The sequence below is a fragment of the Denticeps clupeoides genome, chromosome 8 (genome assembly GCF_900700375.1).
Source record: "Denticeps clupeoides chromosome 8, fDenClu1.1, whole genome shotgun sequence".
NCBI classification, from domain to species: domain Eukaryota; kingdom Metazoa; phylum Chordata; class Actinopteri; order Clupeiformes; family Denticipitidae; genus Denticeps; species Denticeps clupeoides.
This window is the reverse complement of record NC_041714.1, coordinates 7,458,829-7,478,334: the sequence shown is the minus strand read 5'-3', so window position 1 is coordinate 7,478,334 and position 19,506 is coordinate 7,458,829. Positions and strand designations below refer to the sequence as shown.

The window sequence follows — 19,506 nt, the reverse complement described above, 5'->3', positions numbered from 1 at the left end:
ATGGCTTGTATATTGAAACAGTTTCCTTCGGGATTAATAATGTTTTCTGATTCGATATATCATGGACATGAAACACATGTGAACATTACACCGCTTTTTTTTGTAAATTCCTCCCAGAGATGTCACCAGAGCATGACAGCATTCAGTTGTATTGTTGGTTGAATATGGCCTTATGTCATAACAGTAACATTACCAGTGTTTTCGCGCTGGGCCTAGCGTTGGGTTTATTTGTTGAAGCCATTGTCACTCCAGTACAATGTGTACACGGATGGATTTGCTCTTTCCCTTTTTATAGCAATCAATTCCATCCAGGCTTCTTTCAGGGGCTGTCAAATGCTCTCGCAATTTTTTTTTTTTTCCGCCCGGGCTCTGAATAGCCAGGTAGTGGACTTATTTCTGCTCCGAGTGAATGTGCCCTTGTGCTTCACAATGCGGCCGCAAATAGAAGCCGACACACCAAAGCGCTAAAGTGGCCTAATGGATCATTTGTCTCGGCCGCTGAGTTACACCTCTCCTCTTCGAGCCAACCCCCCCCACTATCCTGTTGGCCACGAACAACAGAGACAATGAGGTGATAGACAGATAAGATGTTCACACGCGCACACACACCAACCAGCGCAGATCAATTAGCCTTTAACCGTCTGCCAGTGCGCCTGTTTTAAATGAGGGTGCCGTTGTGGATCAAGTGACCTGCTTGATTTATAGACGAAGGTGTATTGTATATGACTTAGTTTAAAGGATATAAATACATGCATATGTTTAAGGCTTTTTTTTTTTCATTGAATTATTGATCCTAACATTTCACTAGCATTTGTAGACGATTACTCAACCCCTTAGTATCGTTTTGCATGTGTTTGTGTGTGTGTGTGTGTGTGTGTATGTGTGTGTGTGTTCCTGGAAGTTAGTGAAACCAGAGTTTGCTCTCAGGGCCACGTTGTGCAGCTTGTACAATCGATCCCTTGGGGATTGTTTGAAAATGAGATAATTCATCTTAATGTGTTCTTTCCTGCTGACCGGCCTTATATTTAAATAAATACCAAAACAGACTCCGTCTCGGCGGAAATGAAAAAGCCAGAGAAATTACATTTAATCATTAACGTTCCGGGCGCCTTGACATAACGACCTTGCAGCTTAATAGAGTCGTGTGTGGAACAACTCTGACAGCTTACTGGTTTTTATAACAGAGTGCCCTGTTTCGCGAGGTTCTGAAGACGATCACTGATTTACTGTTTTAATGATATTACATAATAATATAGAAACTCTTATTATAATATTTAGGCCTTATTAATACTCTTTCCTTATTCATAGTGAGAACTTCATGTAGCAGTCGGACATTTATTAAAGTGTTACTCTAACCTTTTTGAATAGTAGCTGAAACTAAAAATCCCTCTTGAGGAGAGCCGCGCCTTTTCCAAAACCGCACATTTGACGGCACAACTCTCTATCAGTCACTTAAGCCTCCGGGAATGAAGGAGAGTCTCTTGAGTCGCGCGGAACGCAAGTGAAAAAGGTGGTTAGCATCAAGAGATGTGCGCTGAAAAAAGGCCTCCGCTCGGAGCGCCGGCCGGCTTGACTTTCATATGTCCTGTTCATCAAAGGGCCCTCATTCCGGAGCCTTCTCCCGACTTCCTGTGTGCTGAGCTGCAGCAACGACTCGTGTGAAGACACAACGAGAACCATCTGGGGTGGCTGTGATTTATTGTGTAGCGGCGAGAGGGAGTTTACTCCGCGGTGATCCTGTAATGAAAGCGCTGGGCTGGCTTGCGCCCGTCTCACCTTTGATGGAGGAGTCTGGCAACCAAAGGAGCCTCTGGGCACAGAGACCCCTGGACGGGGGGCGCTTGTCAGAGGTGAGCGGACCAGAACCGTGTTCAGACTGCATGCGAACAGACGCTATGCTAAAATCCCACTGAGTTCTTGGCCGAGGCCCAAACGCCCAGGAGCCCCGGCAGCCGGAATCCACACTTTCGTTTACCCATCCAACCCCGGCTCCTCCACTTTTTTAAGTCCTTCTTGCTCATTTTTTATCTCTCCGTGCCTCCAATGGACTGTCATCTTCCTCTGTCACTACCCAGCCTCCTTTTCAGCACTTCGCTGATCCCTGCCCCTCACTTCACGGCAGGCGGGGGGGGTGTACATTTGTCTGGCTTTAGTGTTTTTCCCAGTGACGTTTTGTGGTGGACATCTGACAGTGACTGGTGGAGTATCGGGGACATGAATTATATCTTCTTTTCCAGACTAGTTACTCGGCTGTTATTAAGTGTTTGAAGGGGAACTGTCAGAGTGCAGGTATTTACTGATCTCGGAAAGAGCGTTTCTCTTCAGCCTCTCTTGCAGTTCTTATTTCAGATCTGAGTGCCTCAGCGTCACAGCATCTTAAGTGATAAAGTGAACTGATTGTCATTGTGATACACAGCACGGCACACAGTGACACAACGAAATGTGTACTCTGCTTTTAACCATCACCCTTGGTGAGAAATGAGCAGCCATGACAGGCGCCCGGGGAGCAGTGTGGTGGACGGTGTTTTGCTCAGTGGCACCTTGACGCATTGGGATTCGAACCGGCAACCTTCTGATTACGGGGCCACTTCCTTAACTGCTAGGCCACCACTGCCCCAGGAAGTGACAAACATTAAAGAATTTTGTCATAAAATGGAATTTCAAAATAAAAAAAAAATGATTTCCATTAGGAATATTTTTCCATTTTGATTTGCTAGTACAGTTTGCAGACTTTGGGGGCAAAAGGTGATTATTGTGCCCTGCACATGGTAACAGCAAGACTCTTTATTGAGCCAGAATGCATGAGCAATCATGCACATTGAGGCTCCTCTTCATCACTGCTTATGCCTCAACTGTTGGGAATGGATGGAAGGCCAAGGGCAACAGAACACCTCGGTGCAGCGATGGTTCCAGCTTGCGCAGCTTGGCCCATGTGGCCAAATGCTTTGGCAGCCTTGCGGGCATGACAGAAGTGTCTGATGAGAGCCCTGACAGACAGATCTTACTTCAGACTCCCCGGGCAACACCCCCACCCTTACCTTATGTTACCCGGATCCATGCTTGGAGAGAGAGTGGTTGGTGTATGACTGCATCAATTCCAACGTTCTGCAGAATTAGTTGTTGTGCGACAGGGGTGGAAGCCCCATGTCCGTTTCCGTTTTTGTTCAGAAGGAGGGAACCCGAGTGATTGCGGTGTCTTGGTGGAACAGCTTTCCACACCTCATTGAGTCCCTTAATGAGTAACTAATGGTCTAATTACAAGCCACCATATAAAACCGATGGTTACAGCAGATGTGGAGATCCATCCTTTCCAGGACCTACTTCTACTCAGGGCCCCGCTGACTCCAATCAGATTGGCCTGATTATCACATCATCAGGATGCTTGATTTCATACCATTAAATCATTAAATCATGTGATCGTTCATGTTCTACCAGACACCGTAGAATGTGATGTTCTACTGCATGGTTGCATCCAGTATGGCCAAAGCACCAAATGGCCTTATAGTCTTGCTCAATGCCGGAATGATGAAAGATCAGAGATAAGAGGGGGCCGTGAAAGCAATCATTTTAATGCACGGCAGACAGCACCAGGGAAAAGCAGTTGAAACAGGGCTAATCTGATGCCTTTCCACAGATAATTGTGTTATTTTGTCTGACTCTGTCTAGCCAGGTGTGCCACAGAGAAGAGGGGTGAAGAAAAGCGAAACAGTAAACGTGTGCAAGCGTGATGAGGAACAACTGAAAGGGGGGTGTTCATGGATTCTTATTCAGAACTAATGGCACGTGCTGACAGACTTGTGAAATGAGGGGGGCAGTTTGTTTGTTGAATTTTAAAGAAGAATGCATGGGAGCGTCCAGGTCCATCGTAACTTGGAATGCCATGCTACTCCTTGGTTAATAGTATTAAAAATAATAGTAAAAAATACATCTGTACCTTTCAGCATCTCTGAAAATCTCCAAAATATCAAATCTATGAAACCAAAAATCCTTATTTTGAGTACACATACAACATGGTGCTGATTATGTGTGGTTGGTCTTATAATTGTGAATGTGCATCACAATCACAATCTTCTGCTGGAATCACCAGCTTTCTGTCTATTATTGAAATGTATCTAAGGTCATATACGTATAAATGTGCATGATGTTGACAAGGGAGTCCAATAAAAGTTCCCATAATGAGATCAACATGGCCATATATTTGCTTGTTTGACTTGGTTTCAAATGTATTGACCAAATAGGCAATTGTATTCCAGCTGCTGAGTCTTTTTCGTGTGTTCCTGTCAGGAGATGCACGAACATCAACATGGATAAACAGTTTGATTGTGGGGACGTTCGCAAATTCACAAATTGCAGTGGAGGTGGTCCAGATATGTCTACAGATGTCTACCACATTTGTGATCATGCCATTGTGTAAAAGCATAGGAAGAGGGAGGACTGTATGCTCAGTGTCGCCAGATTGGGCCATTTTGAACGTGATGTTTGGGGTAAAATGCTTGGAGAAAGGGTACTGGTATCTCTTGTTTTCTGTGAATCTCACCGAATTCCAAGCGCTACACATTGTGCTTTGAAATACTTTAAATTCAGGGCTCTAAAAGGCTAACAGTTAATGCCATTTCCCCTCATGAACTCCCAGAGCCCCAAGTTCTCAATGCATGAAGATCCCTTTTCTCAATACATTCTTTTCCCTTTCCCTCTTGACAAGTCGAGAACCACTGCCATAACTTTTCTTGATTTGTGCTCAGACTTTTTATGCTGATAAACCAAAAACAACTCACTGTTTGACTCCCACGTATTTAATTTAACCAACATATCAGCACATTCGCTTTAATTTATTAAATTTACGACCCAAGCAGGACCGCCAGTGTTTGAAGAGCGTTGTGAAATGCTTAAGACGTAAATGGCCTCTATTGTGTTGTGCATGCCTGCCATCAGGCTCTGTGGTTACTGTACGGCCTGGAAGGCTGCCAGAGCCCATCTGGAATATTCGTAAAAACTCCTTACCAAGAGCTGATCTCACTGGAGCCCCGGGCGTCTGAGTCAGTAAGAGGGAGATGTTGAGATATTCCGAAGGTTTGCGATAAGATACAATTAGAGTTTAATGATCTGGATAACCCAGCAGCCTTTATTATAAACACTGTTATAACCTCCTAATGGGGGTTTCGAGCAATGCTCTCAAGACGCGACGCTTTGCAATTATGTTGATGTGAGTTTGTGAACAAAAGTTACTGAGCGCCTAGCCTGTCTCAGTACGCTAATTTCCGACCGTGGAGCTGTGGAGAGCATTTCCTGAACAAGATTAAGCAGAGTGAGTTCCTTTCGGGTGTGCGCTAATGTCCACACTGAATTGGTAATGATCAGGTCTAATGACTCCCTCGAAAAAGCCCGTGTTGACTTCACCCTGACTCCGTTGGAGGAATGAGCTGTGAGCTGCATGAAAGAGGCGGTTATTGCCAAACTGGAGCCGTACAACGCAACCAGTTTTGTAAATCATGGAGTGTGATGCCCCTGTTTTCGTTTGTGTTAAATGGAGAACAGGTTTTGACTTTTGCTTTTTCTAAAACACGTCTGCAGAAAAACAGGCAGCTGGGGGCTTATGTGAAAACAAAAGGCCGAAAGCGTTTTTAATCATAGCTTTTGTCACCACTTGTGATAACCATTAGTGCCCCCATTACCTGGCATTAGGTATGTGCCTTGAAACGGAGTAGGCCTGTGGGTTGAGGGTCAGTGGCTGAGTGCTCATTATGGGTTTGGCTGGATTGACTGGATCTCCGACCCAACTGTGAGTGCATGGTGGAGAGGTGAAGTAATTGGAAAACTTCAGCAAGAGAAAGATTAATATGTCCTGTTTTCACCTTTCACTTATCTAAAATAAATACATAAATACATTCTGTGTGGAAATAACAAGCGTTTACAAGACCAGGGTGACTACAACAGCACTTATGTTGTTGGTATAACTTATCGCTGTCTACTGCTGCTCTCCAGAACGGAGATCTGATAACCTTTGGTCCCATGCCTTGTCGGAGCCTGCAGGGGCCCGCCGCTCTAAAACTCCTTCTAGCACCAATTAGTTCTGTCCGATTTAGGCTCTGTCATTTGGGGAGCGGTCACGGGCCACTTATTTGTGCAGAAGACCGTGGAGTCTGCAGGCTGGAATGTGGCGTTAGAGCACAGGCACCGGCCTGTTCATCATAATCACGCCGCACGCTTTACCACGCTTTGCTCCAGTCACCCAGAAATGAGAGGATTAACTCTCAGGTTAAACAAATAACTAGAAGTTACCTAAGCAAGTAAGCTATATTCAAGTTTTTTTGCCAGTCATCAAAAGTTATGTGTTATAAACATATATTTATATATGCCACATAATAGCCTATTATAGTCCTATTACCAGTGTGCAATAAAACCTGAACTGTTTAAACAGGGGGTGTCAGGGGAGATGTGTGTGTTTGTGGGTCTGTGTGATGTGTGTGTTGGAGGTGTCAGGATCTTCCAGACTGCATAGACAGAGGTGGCGAGTGAGGTTAACTTGCTGTTCAATAAAAGTGGTTTTAATATAGTGGTTTTCAGGGGAGGCTTCCCATGTCTCATATACAAGTATACAGTTTCATGGTGTGCAGTTAATACCATCAATAACATTTCAAATTGGCACAATTACAAGAAGTCGTCTAACCAGAATTAAACAAAAATAACGGAATTTTTCTCGTGATACTGTAGACAAATGTTCGGAAAATGGAATCTAACAAAAACTGATCATTGACAAATGTTTTTTTTTTTTTTTCAGTAACCCCAGTCTTAATAAAAAATCACCTATGAGACAAAAGTGGATGGTTTTTACAGCTCCCCTAAAGTATATTATCTGAGAATTACAGTGAACATGTACACCGGAAATTTGATAAATGATAAACTGCAAACAATAGACTAGACTGTGCAAGGATAGTTGAGATATTAGGCAGCGATATGCAGTGTTTTTTTGACCAGATAGACACAGAAGCTTCCTCTGTAGTGGACATTCCTGCAGGTCTGTGTTTGTTTGCCTCTTTCTGTCAGTTCCATTTTTCCCACCAAAAATTCCGTGTACAGGAATTCATCTTCAGTGCATCACACGGCATCGCTCGGTGATGAGTAAAGACCGGCCCATCTCGATATGCCACAGAAATGTCTGTTTTTTGCCCTTTGAGTAAATCATAAACACGACGCGAAAGCCCAAACCACAGTAATCATTGTGTTATGTGTGAGAGGGAAACAGAGGCTGGATGAAGAAGATGCCACATCATTTACAAAAATCTCAGCCTTCTCATTAGCCCCTTTTCAGGACACGCAATTAACCCCCCAGTGACACCAGAGTTTAATCCACTCAAACTAACATGCTTAAACCTTTTGAAAGCTCCAGCCAATCGCTTTAGAGTGTGCTAAAGGGATTTAGGATGCCAATTTCACCCATTTCTGTCACTTAGGCAGACACTGCACTTCGACTGGAACCGCCTGACTTCTCAGTTTCAGTTTTCTTCTTTTTTTCTCCTTCAAATATTTTGCCCATGCACGTGTCTACAAGCATCTGCAAACACAATCGTCTACTCTGTAGGTCTGAGGCTTCACAATAAAATCATCTGTGACGAGCTTCAAGCCAGGCAGCTTGCAGAAAAGCCTATCACATCTTCTAAACATGACAAGAACTTGACACAGCAGGTCCCCGTTAGAATAATGAATATCTCTTCCTCCCCCTCCTGCTTAATCTGTGCGACTTGCTATTGTCTGACACAGTCGCCGCGAGGAGAAGTACATATCACGGATCAGAGATGCCAGTGTTTCGTGCCGATTTGCATCCGCGTCCTCTGGGTTCGCTGGCTGGTGTGTGGGGAGGCAGCTAACAACAATCCAAAAAGCGAGACCTCCAGCAGACTAGAAAATACCACAGATTTAATTAGCGGCAAAATGGAAATACAAAATGTGCGTTGCGTAGTCATAAAAGGGGAAAAAAATGATAGATGCAGGGGAAATGTTTTGTTGCTTACCAGATGCTAATTAGGGTTCTGTGCATGACAGCGGCCCTGGTTCTTCTGAAAGCCTCCTTGCAATTAAGACCCCCGGTCTGGCCTCTTGGTCGCAATGCAGTATTATAAACAGGACCACTGGCTTGGCCCTCTTATAGAAAAAATAATAATAATTTCCATTGTACTGAAGTAACAAGCAACAAAAAGCGGCAGACGTGCGGTGGAAAAGCAGCTTTGGTTCAGCACAGAAAGAATTTCATTAATATGTCACGGTGTAGGGTTGTTTATTTCTGATGTCCATACGGGAAGTACGCGGCAGGATAATTGAACGTCTCCACCGGTAGTTTATCTAAGGAGACTGCCTTCAATGTTATCATTTGCCCGCATGTAAGCCAAGTCACGCTTTTCTTCCCCGGTGATCATGCCAAAAGAATGGAGCAAGATGCAACAAGTTGCCTAGTTTACTAGCACAACATGGAGACACGGTGGCTTTCTGGTAGTCCATCAGTGCCGTGCATGTTGAAACAGACGTTTGGAAGTCATGTTTGTCAGGTGAATTGGTTGGCATGGAAGGGAACTGTGATGCAGAATCAAACAAACACCAGATGCACAAATGTTGCTTTTAATTGCAGCATGCACACAGGATGTTCGCAGGAGCCCGTGCTGCAGCGATTTAATTGCTATTCTACCATGAAGGCAAGGCCCATCCAAGTCACTTTATAGATTGCACAATGCAGTCATTTTGGCACCAGGGTTTTAATTCTGCTGAGCATTAATAAATCTGATGCTGTCAGGATCCGGAACGGAAGGGGCTACTCCAGGTCCGGAGTTCGGACCGGAGTTTCATATTTTCATGATATGTTTCCTGGTTGTTTTCGCCTGTGTGTGATTGTATATAGCTGCCCAGTTTGTGTCTGTTGGGTCATTGTTACTTGATGTCTCCCCTGTCCTGTTCACCATGTATTAAACCTGTTTTGTGATGTCGTGCATCTGTGTCCTTCTTCCTCGCCATGTCCAGCCATCGTTATAGTACTGCCATCACTGGCACTCTGCAGAAAAGAACCACATAGACCACATTTCCCAATCTTGTTTTTTCTACCTGCCACGTGTGTCTAAAATGGAAGCTCCCTACTGTATTTTTATACTGGTTTTGCCATTGTGGTGCTTTTTTCCATTAGTAGGCATTTCTGGTAGAATAGCAAGGGTCCGTTTTTAAAGAAAACTTTATTATGTATATCAGTATTCAAAATGTGCACTTCACCCATCTCTTCTCTTTACACCAATATTGTGTATGAATGGCTGTTGCTTTTTCTTCAATCATGAAGCATCCTAAATTTAAAAAATATATATATATAAATTCATCACTAATGCAGCAAAACATTGTTCACAGGGACTTGAGTGAAAACTTCGTCCAGGCCATACCCAGGAAGGCCTTCCGCGGTGCCACAGACATCAAGAACCTGTGAGTACTGCCTCTATATAAAAAGACCAATCAAATACAGCCATTCCCGCAACAGTCAATGATGGACACTGATTGGATGGACACTTTTGATTAGCCTGTTCTGGGAATACGGGGTACAAAACACACATCACCCGTTTCTTTTGACTTAATGCAGGGCCACACAGTTGTCACAGGATAACCTGCGTCAGATTTCACCCCATCTCACCGGGGTCGTTCATTATCATGAACTCATCTCCCCATGCTATACGTTCAAAAACGACCACTGTATATCCTTATTGATTTTTTTAAGACTACATCATGTCAGTCGATAATCACGCCGTGCTTCTGTAAAATGATTATCATCCAACCGTAATCACAGCCATGCAAAAGAAAACAGATTCATCTAGACCACAGCCATAGCTCGTCCTGTATATTGGAATGGATGATGTTTATTGATTCCTGCTCCTTCTGAGTAACACAATCTGTCTTCTTTACGATCTTTGCAGTCAGCTTGACAAGAACCACATCAGCTGCATCGAGGACGGAGCTTTCCGCGCCCTCAGGGGTCTGGAGGTTTTGTGAGTATCAGACCCACTGTGACTGTGATGCTTTGCGATGGTATGAAGCAGAGTGTCTTGTGCGGGAGCTGAAGGACCACCGGCCCGGAGCGTCCTTACATTTACATTTACATTTGCAGCATTTATCAGACGCCCTTATCCAGAGCAACTTACAATCAGTATTTACAGGGACAGTCCCCCCCTGGAGCAACTTAGGGTTAAGTGTCTTGCTCAGGGACACAATGGTAGTAAGCGGGGTTTGAAACTGGGTCTTCTGGTTCATAGGCGAGTGTGTTACCCACTAGGCTACTACCACCCGTCCTCCCCCGGCGGTCTCCCTAAATGCAGACCAGCCGACCACTGATGGCCTTTTTTTTCAGTCACATGTGACAAGCTTCTAGGCAATTTGAGGAGAAGACTTACTTCATTAGTGGCTTTATTACGTGGCGGGGGGGGACTTCCTCTTCCGCTCTCAGCGTTTGCATGTGAGTGTGAAGAGGCGTTACTTTCTCCTGCCAGGTGACAGAGAGGCAGGAAGAGGTGCCACAGAGGTGCAGGGTGGGTGGCGGGCGGAGACACAACCGCAGGAAGTTTCAAGAGGGAACATCTCACGTTGCAAGGCAGAAGATTCAGCCTTAGGAGGGGTGATTCATACTTTTAATTGCTCTGTTCCTCCTAATGCCTTACAGAACCCTGAACAACAACAACATCAGCAGCATTCCCGTCTCGAGTTTCAACCACATGCCCAAGCTACGGACCTTGTGAGTAACACGAAACGACCCCCATCGACATTCTCACCACTCGCGACATAGTGCACCTCGTCTTCGTTTTAGCACCAAGCCTCACTGGGAGCTGTAAACTGTGACCAGTTATAAACAGCAGAAGTGTAATTTTGGATGAGAGTACCCATCTTACCAGCACGAGAAAAAACTGGGGTTTTCCAGACAGTGCAAAAAAAAAAAAAAAAACCACCAATATTTTGGGATTAAAAACATGCAGGCCTGCCACTGAAGACCCGGACCACATCTTTTCTCCAGTGCCCTTAATTTTCTATATTCGGTGACCTCCATCTTTTTAGTGCACTCAGCAGGCAGCAGAGTAGCAGTAGAGACCGCAGAGGTCCACACACTGGTTATATCCAACTAGACACACAGAGTGCCATTCCAGGCAGTCTTGGTGGGCAGCCATAGGCCACAGTTGGGTTTGTAGCCATGCCAGAAACCATTTCCTCAGTCAATCTGAGGAGCACACTGAGGAACCGTCCCAGAAATAAATACCCCCACAGGCCTATTGTCTAAATGTATTTACAAAATGTGCAAGCATGTACGAATTAAAACAATTATGTTGGCTGCGAGTCTCAAAGCTCACCACAGCTTCATTCTTGTCTTGGTTTCGAGCTTGTCGCGGTCTGCAGGCTCTCTTGTCCCTGTGCAAGAATTATGTGTGGGTAATAGCAGCAGTTTCCAAAATTATTTTCTGTGATGAACCTTCACGGTTTTGTCAAAGATGTGGACAGATAATGGTGTTGAGGAAGAATAGGCAGTGCTGTTGTGAAAATTACATCCAGATTTTTGCAACAGTTTCATTAAAAATTGGAAGGGACTCGAATGACAATGACAAAACATGTCAGATTTCATCTACTCTTACTCAGCAGTAATGGTTATGAAGATGGATGTCCTTGCAAAAAAATATTATTTAGGACCGTATGAAGTTTGGGAAAAAAACATTTTGTGTTTTTGCAGTAAATAATTTGGAATTTGACATTTAAAAAAATTTAAATAAAAAAATTGTCGACGCTGTTGTCATGTCACACAAAGCACTGTAGATCTTGCCCTTATTTTTTTATTTTTAATTTTTTAAAAATAATACAGTAGCAATAGCGCCTGAATCTTTGAACATAATTAAGTTGCACAGTGGGATTCCATAATAATTACAAGCATTATTAAAGCACAATTTTAATCCAGTGTATTCTGTTAATTGTCTGCATGTTATACAATTTAAATGAAACTGTATTTTCATACTACCTCCAGTCGACTGCACTCCAACAACCTGAACTGCGACTGCCACCTGGCCTGGCTGTCCCAGTGGCTACGCCAGCGGCCCTCCATCGGCCTCTTCACCCAGTGCACTGCCCCGCTCCCGCTCCGTGGCCTCAACGTGGCTGAGATCCAGAAGCACGAGTTCACCTGTTCAGGTAATGCAGCCGAATCCACCCCGCACACACTAACACACACTCGATCTCTGTAAAGGTCCCATCAGTACCTCAGTAGATAATCACACCTGACATTGGAGGTTGGCTGCACCGGTGAGGTCCGGATCAAGCGCTCTGCCCAAACTGATGTATCCACACTGACGGCCCTCCTTGCCTGTCCTGTGCTCAGCTGGCAGGAATGCAGCTTTTATCCCTGGCGGATCACATAAAAGCGAAAACGTTTGACTTACAGCCATTCTTTTTGGCGTAATTCAGTAGGAGGGCCAGATGGTGTGCTATCTTTTCTCCTCTGAGACCCTGGTGCCGTACCTGTTTGGATTATCGCTACATGAAAAACTGCCCTGGCTGTCAAGGTCATCGCCCCATAACAGCAGGTGCAGAGGGACCGGGCTGTGGGACCATGATGCCCTGGGTGCATCACAACCAGGGAGCAGAGGGTTGAGTCTGCCATATGTCTACGGCTGATAGCTGAGCCCTGAAACATTCCTGCTGGATTGGGAACTCTGTGTTGGGCACAGTTCCATGGGACTCAGCTCTGGTGAACAGCCTGTTGGGGCAAAGGTTTCCCACAGTATCAGGATCTAAACCCAGCTGGTTCTTCCTGTGAGGCTTCCATTGAGAGTCACTCCTAAAGACATACCATACCACATACCACAGATGCTTCTCTCATATTGCCCAACTGGACATAAAGTATTATATAATATGCTACTGGTTTTTGGTTTTTTTTTTTATAAGTACTCTGCAGGTCTAGCTATGAAATCTGAAGGTCTGAAGAGGAGGTCCTTTAATCTGAGCCGTATGATACTGTCCATTAGTGCCAGAGCTGACCTATGTCACACCTTTGAGGGTGTAACCCTCAAGATTCTGCTACACAGCATAAACTTGTGAAAGCAAGTTGGACGGGTTTATGTATAATTTGGCCCCAGATAATGTGACTGATGAAAGCAAGTTTACCCTTAAGCACAAAGTGTTGTACTTATTGGTCCCTAAATGTGAGCGCAGACACACAGAGCGCCGCTGCAACCGTGACCAGCGCTTGAACTCTCACAGAAGGGATCATTAGAGAGTGGCTCGCTGGCACACAAGCGCTAGTTCTCTGCTTTCGACATAGGAGGGGTGTATTGCGTATCCGTGGCGGGACACCTGCCTGGGATTTGGGTGTGTTGGGAAGGCGAGCTTGATGGGGACACGTGGTGCTGGACTTCACGGCTGGCTGCCCGCTGGTCCCTCGGCCCGCGACTCGTTTCCGCTCCGAGGGACTGAGGGGAAGAGGGATGTGCTGAGAAGCTGGACAGCTGTTGCCGATGTGGAACGTAACAGTAGCTCGAGCTCTAACGCCCCTTCTCGAACCAACAGCCCCCATTATATTTCATCACAAGGGTTCTTATCTCAACAGAGTCAGCCAGCGCAACAACAATAATCATAACCCGCCACAATTATGTCAGTGTGCCGTGAGTTGGTGCCAGGATGTTAACAGTTGCCTGTAAGACACGTTTGGCACCGGGGACAATGGCTGCAGCACAGCAGGACTTATCCCTGTTTACAAATGGAATTGTCGCAGCAACACTGCACACTTGTTTGCGTCCGATTAATCCCCCGGGTTAATCTCCGGTACATGTCGGGAAATTCAGTTTCATGCTCCCATGGTTTGAGTTCCTAATCCCACCAGAGAAAAGTTCGCCAGACTCGGCTGTCTTCACCACCCTCCCCTTCCTGCAAAAAAAAAAAAAAGAAAAATGCAACAGCAGCCTCTCTCTCTCGCTCTCTCTCTTTCACTCTCTCTCTCAACTTTCAGGCCACAGGCCACTGCTCCATCTCCCAGTCCACTGGACCTGGATGAATTTCTCCCCGTGTATAAATAACCACGCAGGCAGCCCCCCTGGTGCATCCAGCTAAACCAGAACTCGGAGTGGCAATCAAATATTCATGTTTTTTTTTTTTCAGATTTATAAAGCAGCGGCAAATTAGCACATTTAAAAATCTCTTTTATTCCCTTTCTGGGTTAGACTGTGAATACTGCATAGCGCATGAGCTACTTTTGACTGGGGGTTAAGTCATTTTTGAAAAAAGGTAACTGGGGAGAACGTCAAGGGATGCGTATCCCGTATGCTAATGAAGGTGTCTTCGGTTTCAAGAACAAGCGTGAGCAAAAGAACCAAACAGCTGAACTTGCACATTTGGAAGTATTCCTGCCAGATTTGCAGCCTGCTGCTGCATAAAGAGATCAATGCATTTGTATTAACATGTCCTTGATATGCCCACACTGTGGAATAGTAATGCCCTGGATGCACTTTTTAATTTATAAACCCTTGATCTGCTGCTAAATGTCATCCTTTTGGCAGAGTAATGATATGGGTACTGATTAATGTAGAGGATTAATAATTATGTAACGCATTAGACATTGTTCACATTGTTCTGTGGCCTTAAATTACCCATTTTGACCTGTTCACTGAAGCTCAGATGCCTCGAGAAAGAAATGTTTTTACAGTCCACACTATGCAAATTCATGTTTTTTTCTGTATCAGAGTAAAATCTCTTAAACTAAAAACCCAAGAAACAACATAAAAGTTGTACACAAGACTTATTACATAAATCTACGTATATATTCAGACTTTTATTCCATATATATTCCATATATATGTATATATATTCTTTTGTTCTTTTTCTGCTGTTCCCAGGTCAGACGGAGAATGCTGGTCCCCAGTCCTGTAGCCTCGCCGCGGGCTCCTGCCCTGCCATGTGCACGTGCAGCAACAACATCGTGGACTGCAGGGGCAAAGGGCTGACAGCCATCCCCGCCAACCTGCCCGACAGCATGGCCGAGATGTGAGTACGCTTCCCCGGCCTCAGGTGGCTTTGAGCAAAATCAGAGGAGGGGTGGGAGTTCACAAAGCTGGAAAAGAGAACAACATGCAAGAAATAAGTCCTAATCCCCCAGCCTCCTATAACCTGTCAGTAGATGCATGATGTGATGTTTGAAAGCAACTTGAGTTCTCCACATCTGCATTTTTCTCCCTTAAGTGTAGCGTGGCAGATCTTTCCTCCTGGGGGCGCTGAGTTATTTTATTTTGTATTTTTTCCCTTTTAACAAGCTTGTATGGTATGCCGTTTTATTGCATGGCTCTAACCCACAGATGGTACAGCTTCATAAAGCTCATCCCTCACCAAACTGTGAACACATGTGAGTGCTTAATGTACATCAAGCTCTCTACTTATCAGACATCTGTCTGAGTATTAACTTTTCCAACCCCTGATTCATAAGCGGTTGACGTTGGGAATCAAGTTTACAATAGCCCAGTGCAGTTTATCATTAACCAGTACACCTCAGAAGCCGCTCTTCCCAGCTTCGTCATCAGTTTCAGAGCTAAAGACTGGAGGACGGCTTTATGTAACGCTAGATTAATTTATCAAAGCAGCAGCCCGGCCCCATTAGCTGCTCGGCTCGTGAGCACAGCGGAGCTGAGGACTCACTCATCACTGTCCTCGCATAGCCAGACTGAGTGGCTGGGTGGTCGTATTAAAAGCTCATGTGTCCTTCCACACTTGGACCGTTATAAAGGAAGCCACCGTGCAGGATGGGTCTCATTTTTCCTGCTGTGAGATGGTATCTGCGCTGACAACTGAAACTACGGTACCATGCATAATATCATTCTGGTCGTGCGTCAAAGGCCTGACACTTAAACCTGCTTTTTTTTTTCTTTCTTTAATAACGACACTTGGATGACATTTCTACATAATACTGAGTAATTGAGGCATACAAGGTAAACGTGTTAATGTCATTGTTGAGCGATACACAATGGGCCACCCAAATCCTCAAGGGATATTTGAAACTTACCTCTGAACTTAAAAAAAAAAAAAAAGACTCCATCAATGCAGAGTTGAATGCAGATTCTGAACTAATTTCTGAAAAAAAAAGAGCCCTTTTAAAATCTTCTCACAGCATGGGTGTTCCTTAATAACCCTGACCTATTTTCAGAGCTTTGGTGAGACACTCGGGCGGGTGAGCAGTGAGAGTGGCATGGGAGTCTCGGCAGGGACATGTTTGATCTGCTCCGCTAGCCCTCCGTCTTCAGTCGATCCTCTCAGGACTGAGGCAGTAAAGACGCTTCAGACAGCCCTCCTGAGCTCGGAGATCCGCAGAACTCTTTTATGCAGAGTTCTGGGTGTCTGGGCTTTAGAGCTTCACGCTGTAGTGAAGGCTGCATCTCCCCTCCATGTCTTTAGACCTACTGTAGGTGTGCACGTTTCACAGATCTTGTTCACTTTCAGTGGAAGATATTTTTTTGGGTCAATCATGTGAATCATATGGTTTTTCTGTCCATCTTTGAGTCCATATGATTTAGTTTCATTTATAAGGTTGCAAATTAGTATACCAATTAAAAAAACTTTGCTCTATTTCAACTAATTTGTCTGATGTCGAATACCACTTTAAAATTGAACTTGATAGACATTACGAAATAACTTTTCAAAATATGATTTTTAAATTAAATGCTTTTATTTAATTTACAGCAGAGTTTAGTGTGAGCTTAATTTACTGGGCATCAAAACGGCACCGGAGAGATGTTCTGCTAACATTCTGCAGATTACGTGAATGTGTAAAATAGAATAGAATTATCTTTGTGTGTGCAGCCTGAATCTAAACATTCCATGGCGCGCTGGGATCGGGCAGCGCTGGTATATCCGATTTGAAATGCTAAAAAAAACCAAGTCACATATATTGCACAGTTCATTTGTACTGCGGACACTTGTTGGACATGTCTTTCCGGGTGTTGCTTGTTAGTTTGCCGCTGTAATTTCTCCCTGTTTACTTACCTCCGTTTCCCTTTGCCGCGTCGTATTGATGGACGGAGGATGTACGTAGGAATGGCCTGTTTCGGTCAGTGTGGATGCTTGACGGATAAGCAGCGGCTGTCGCTGCACTAGGTCTTCCACGGTGAAACATCGGATAAATCTCTTCGTCAGTGGTCCTATGCTGAATGTTGGTACAAATATTATCACCGTTACTGCAAGCATTAGCCAGTGTCATCATTGCTTAAAATTGCTCACTCGTGGTGAAGCACAATTCACTTGTTTAGTGAACTAACATTCGCAAAAAAACACAAAATGGTGCCGGTGGCTTGGTAACGTCAGATTTCATTCAATTTATTCAGACATTCATTCCATATATTCAAGTTTCATGTGTTTGTGCGTGTATATTTTACTGGTGAAATTTACATGTGGAACCTTGATTTAAAGATTTAAGTGCCGTGGGTAAGTGAAGCGCAGACATGCGTCCTCCTCTACATTTGCTTTGTTTGAAGTTTTATCACTCGTCCTGCTTCCTGGGCTCCACTTCATTAGCAAACCGGGTCCAGTTTCACCGACATGGAGACTCAGCGGCAGCTCCGGCCGTCTTAATGAGCCACAGAGACTTGTGAACTTTTTCCCCCATTGTTTTCTTGTTATTATTTTCTTGTGTGTGTGTGTGTGTGTGTGTGGCAACTGAAAATGTGAGGGTGTCAAGCTTATTTTTAAAATGTTCCTCATTTGGCTGTTCTTATTTGGTCTTTAGAAGTCTTGCAGATTTAGACAGCTCCTATTTTGCCGTACAGTGGCGTTTTTGTGCCTGCGTCCCTGTCATTATGTCTGAGCGCCGTGGCTGCATCTCCAGCTTTGATTACTGCGAGCTCCCGCATCGCTGGCTGTGCTTGAATAGCTAATGGCATTATGTGCTCCTGTTTAATGAAACCCGTGCTTACAGCAGATTGATGGGACGGGGCGCATTGATTATCCACCCGGGGGCTACTTTAGGAGATTGTTTCTTTAGGGTTTTGATTGGAGCTGGCTGTCGCTCGTCTGCGGACTGAGGGATCAATCTCCAGAGCTCGGCTTTTTCAGGGGGCTTTTGTCCCGAGCCCAATCGATTTCAATCTGCCGCCTCTAAGCGTCCTTATTCATCACCTGATCCTAGGTCGTGACGAAGCTCACAGCCACTGTGTGTATTGATTTTTTTTTTTTTCTTGTTCGTCTTGAGTGCTACTGTGTCTCTCACACACACACACACACATGCACACACCGTGTGGCTGTGCTCCAGACAGCTCTTCAGACGTGCATTCGGGGATCTGCTCAGACCAGACGCTTCATGAAAGGAGGAGATAAAGCCACTTGGCAGATCACGATGCATGGTGAAGACATGAAGCCACAGTCCCTGTGTCACTGCAGTAAATTCAGTGAGACATGGTGCTTATAAATAATGGTTGAGATGGACCACTGCAGAACATGGCCACCACAGGAATTTTGTAGATATATCCTGTGGTCTGGAATGGCTGCAATCCTAGGAATTTAAATTGCGTTGCTATATTTTTACATAAATGCATGCTCTTTCTTTGAAGTAGGAGGTTCTTAATAGAAAATGCCATAAGTCAAGCCTCATCGCCACCAACTGTTTGCTTCCAGAAAAGTCTCATAAAATAAAATTCTCCGTTCATTTATCCAATTGGAATCTTAATTGACTTATTTTAAAATGCGATTAAATGCTTGAGATATTTCCTCAACGCCCCAGTGAAATGTTCAAAATTGATTTAGATGATTTAGTGAGTTGTTGCAGACTGTAGTGTTCTTGATGCTGGTTTTTGTGCTCAAATTCATATTCAGTCATTCAAGCAGGGGGGAGGACGGTGGCCAGTGATGCTTCCTCCTTGCTTCCCCTGACCCCTGTCCAAATTTTTACAGTTTACAGTCGAGCATCTCTCCAATACACCTGCAAGTAGGCAGAATTGAAAGCGCCACACATGCCAAGCGCCACGCCCGCTGCGCTTACCTCAGCATTAGCCGCTTGTCCGGCCTCGGCGTGCCCAGGCAAAATGCTGTTTATTTATAGGTCAGTTCACAGCTTTTAAAATTCCTGCTTTAATAAGGCTTAGGGGGGATTGAGCGTGAGCCTCAGAGGCAGCTGCCTGCGAGGCGAGGCAGCCCATTAACCGCAGGCCCTTAAAATCCCGCCAGCCCCACACGGCCGCTAATGGGATTTTCAGAGCTCGAAAAAATAAACCTTTATTGCATCCCGAGATTTTTCCAGCACATCTGATGCTGATTAGAGGTCATGATTCCTGAAGGTTCTGCTGTGCATGAATGTCCTTCGGCCGCCAAAGCCACACATGTGATTCATAAGGCTGATCTGTGATGTCCGGCCGTGGGGTCCGGCTGGATTTCCTGACCATGGCCAGACACTCAGACACACACACACAATTATGTACATGTACACGTTTGCAGACATGATGGACACAGACTCTGGGGCAGACAGGTGTAAAAAACAGCTTCAGGTGGGGG

The 19,506-nt window shown here is 44.8% G+C and overlaps 1 protein-coding gene across 4 annotated transcripts in view; it reads left to right on the top strand.

Annotated features, from left to right (window-relative positions):
• Positions 1–19,506, top strand: part of slit1a (slit homolog 1a (Drosophila)) — an 80,341-nt gene that overhangs the window by 35,723 nt on the left and 25,112 nt on the right. For all 4 annotated transcript variants that reach the window (XM_028988963.1, XM_028988964.1, XM_028988962.1 and 1 more), the window contains exons 5-9: positions 9,379–9,450; positions 9,936–10,007; positions 10,676–10,747; positions 12,017–12,180; positions 14,877–15,024. In XM_028988963.1, coding sequence (XP_028844796.1) covers positions 9,379–9,450; positions 9,936–10,007; positions 10,676–10,747; positions 12,017–12,180; positions 14,877–15,024 — 528 coding nt within the window. The remainder of the gene's footprint in view (positions 1–9,378; positions 9,451–9,935; positions 10,008–10,675; positions 10,748–12,016; positions 12,181–14,876; positions 15,025–19,506) is intronic.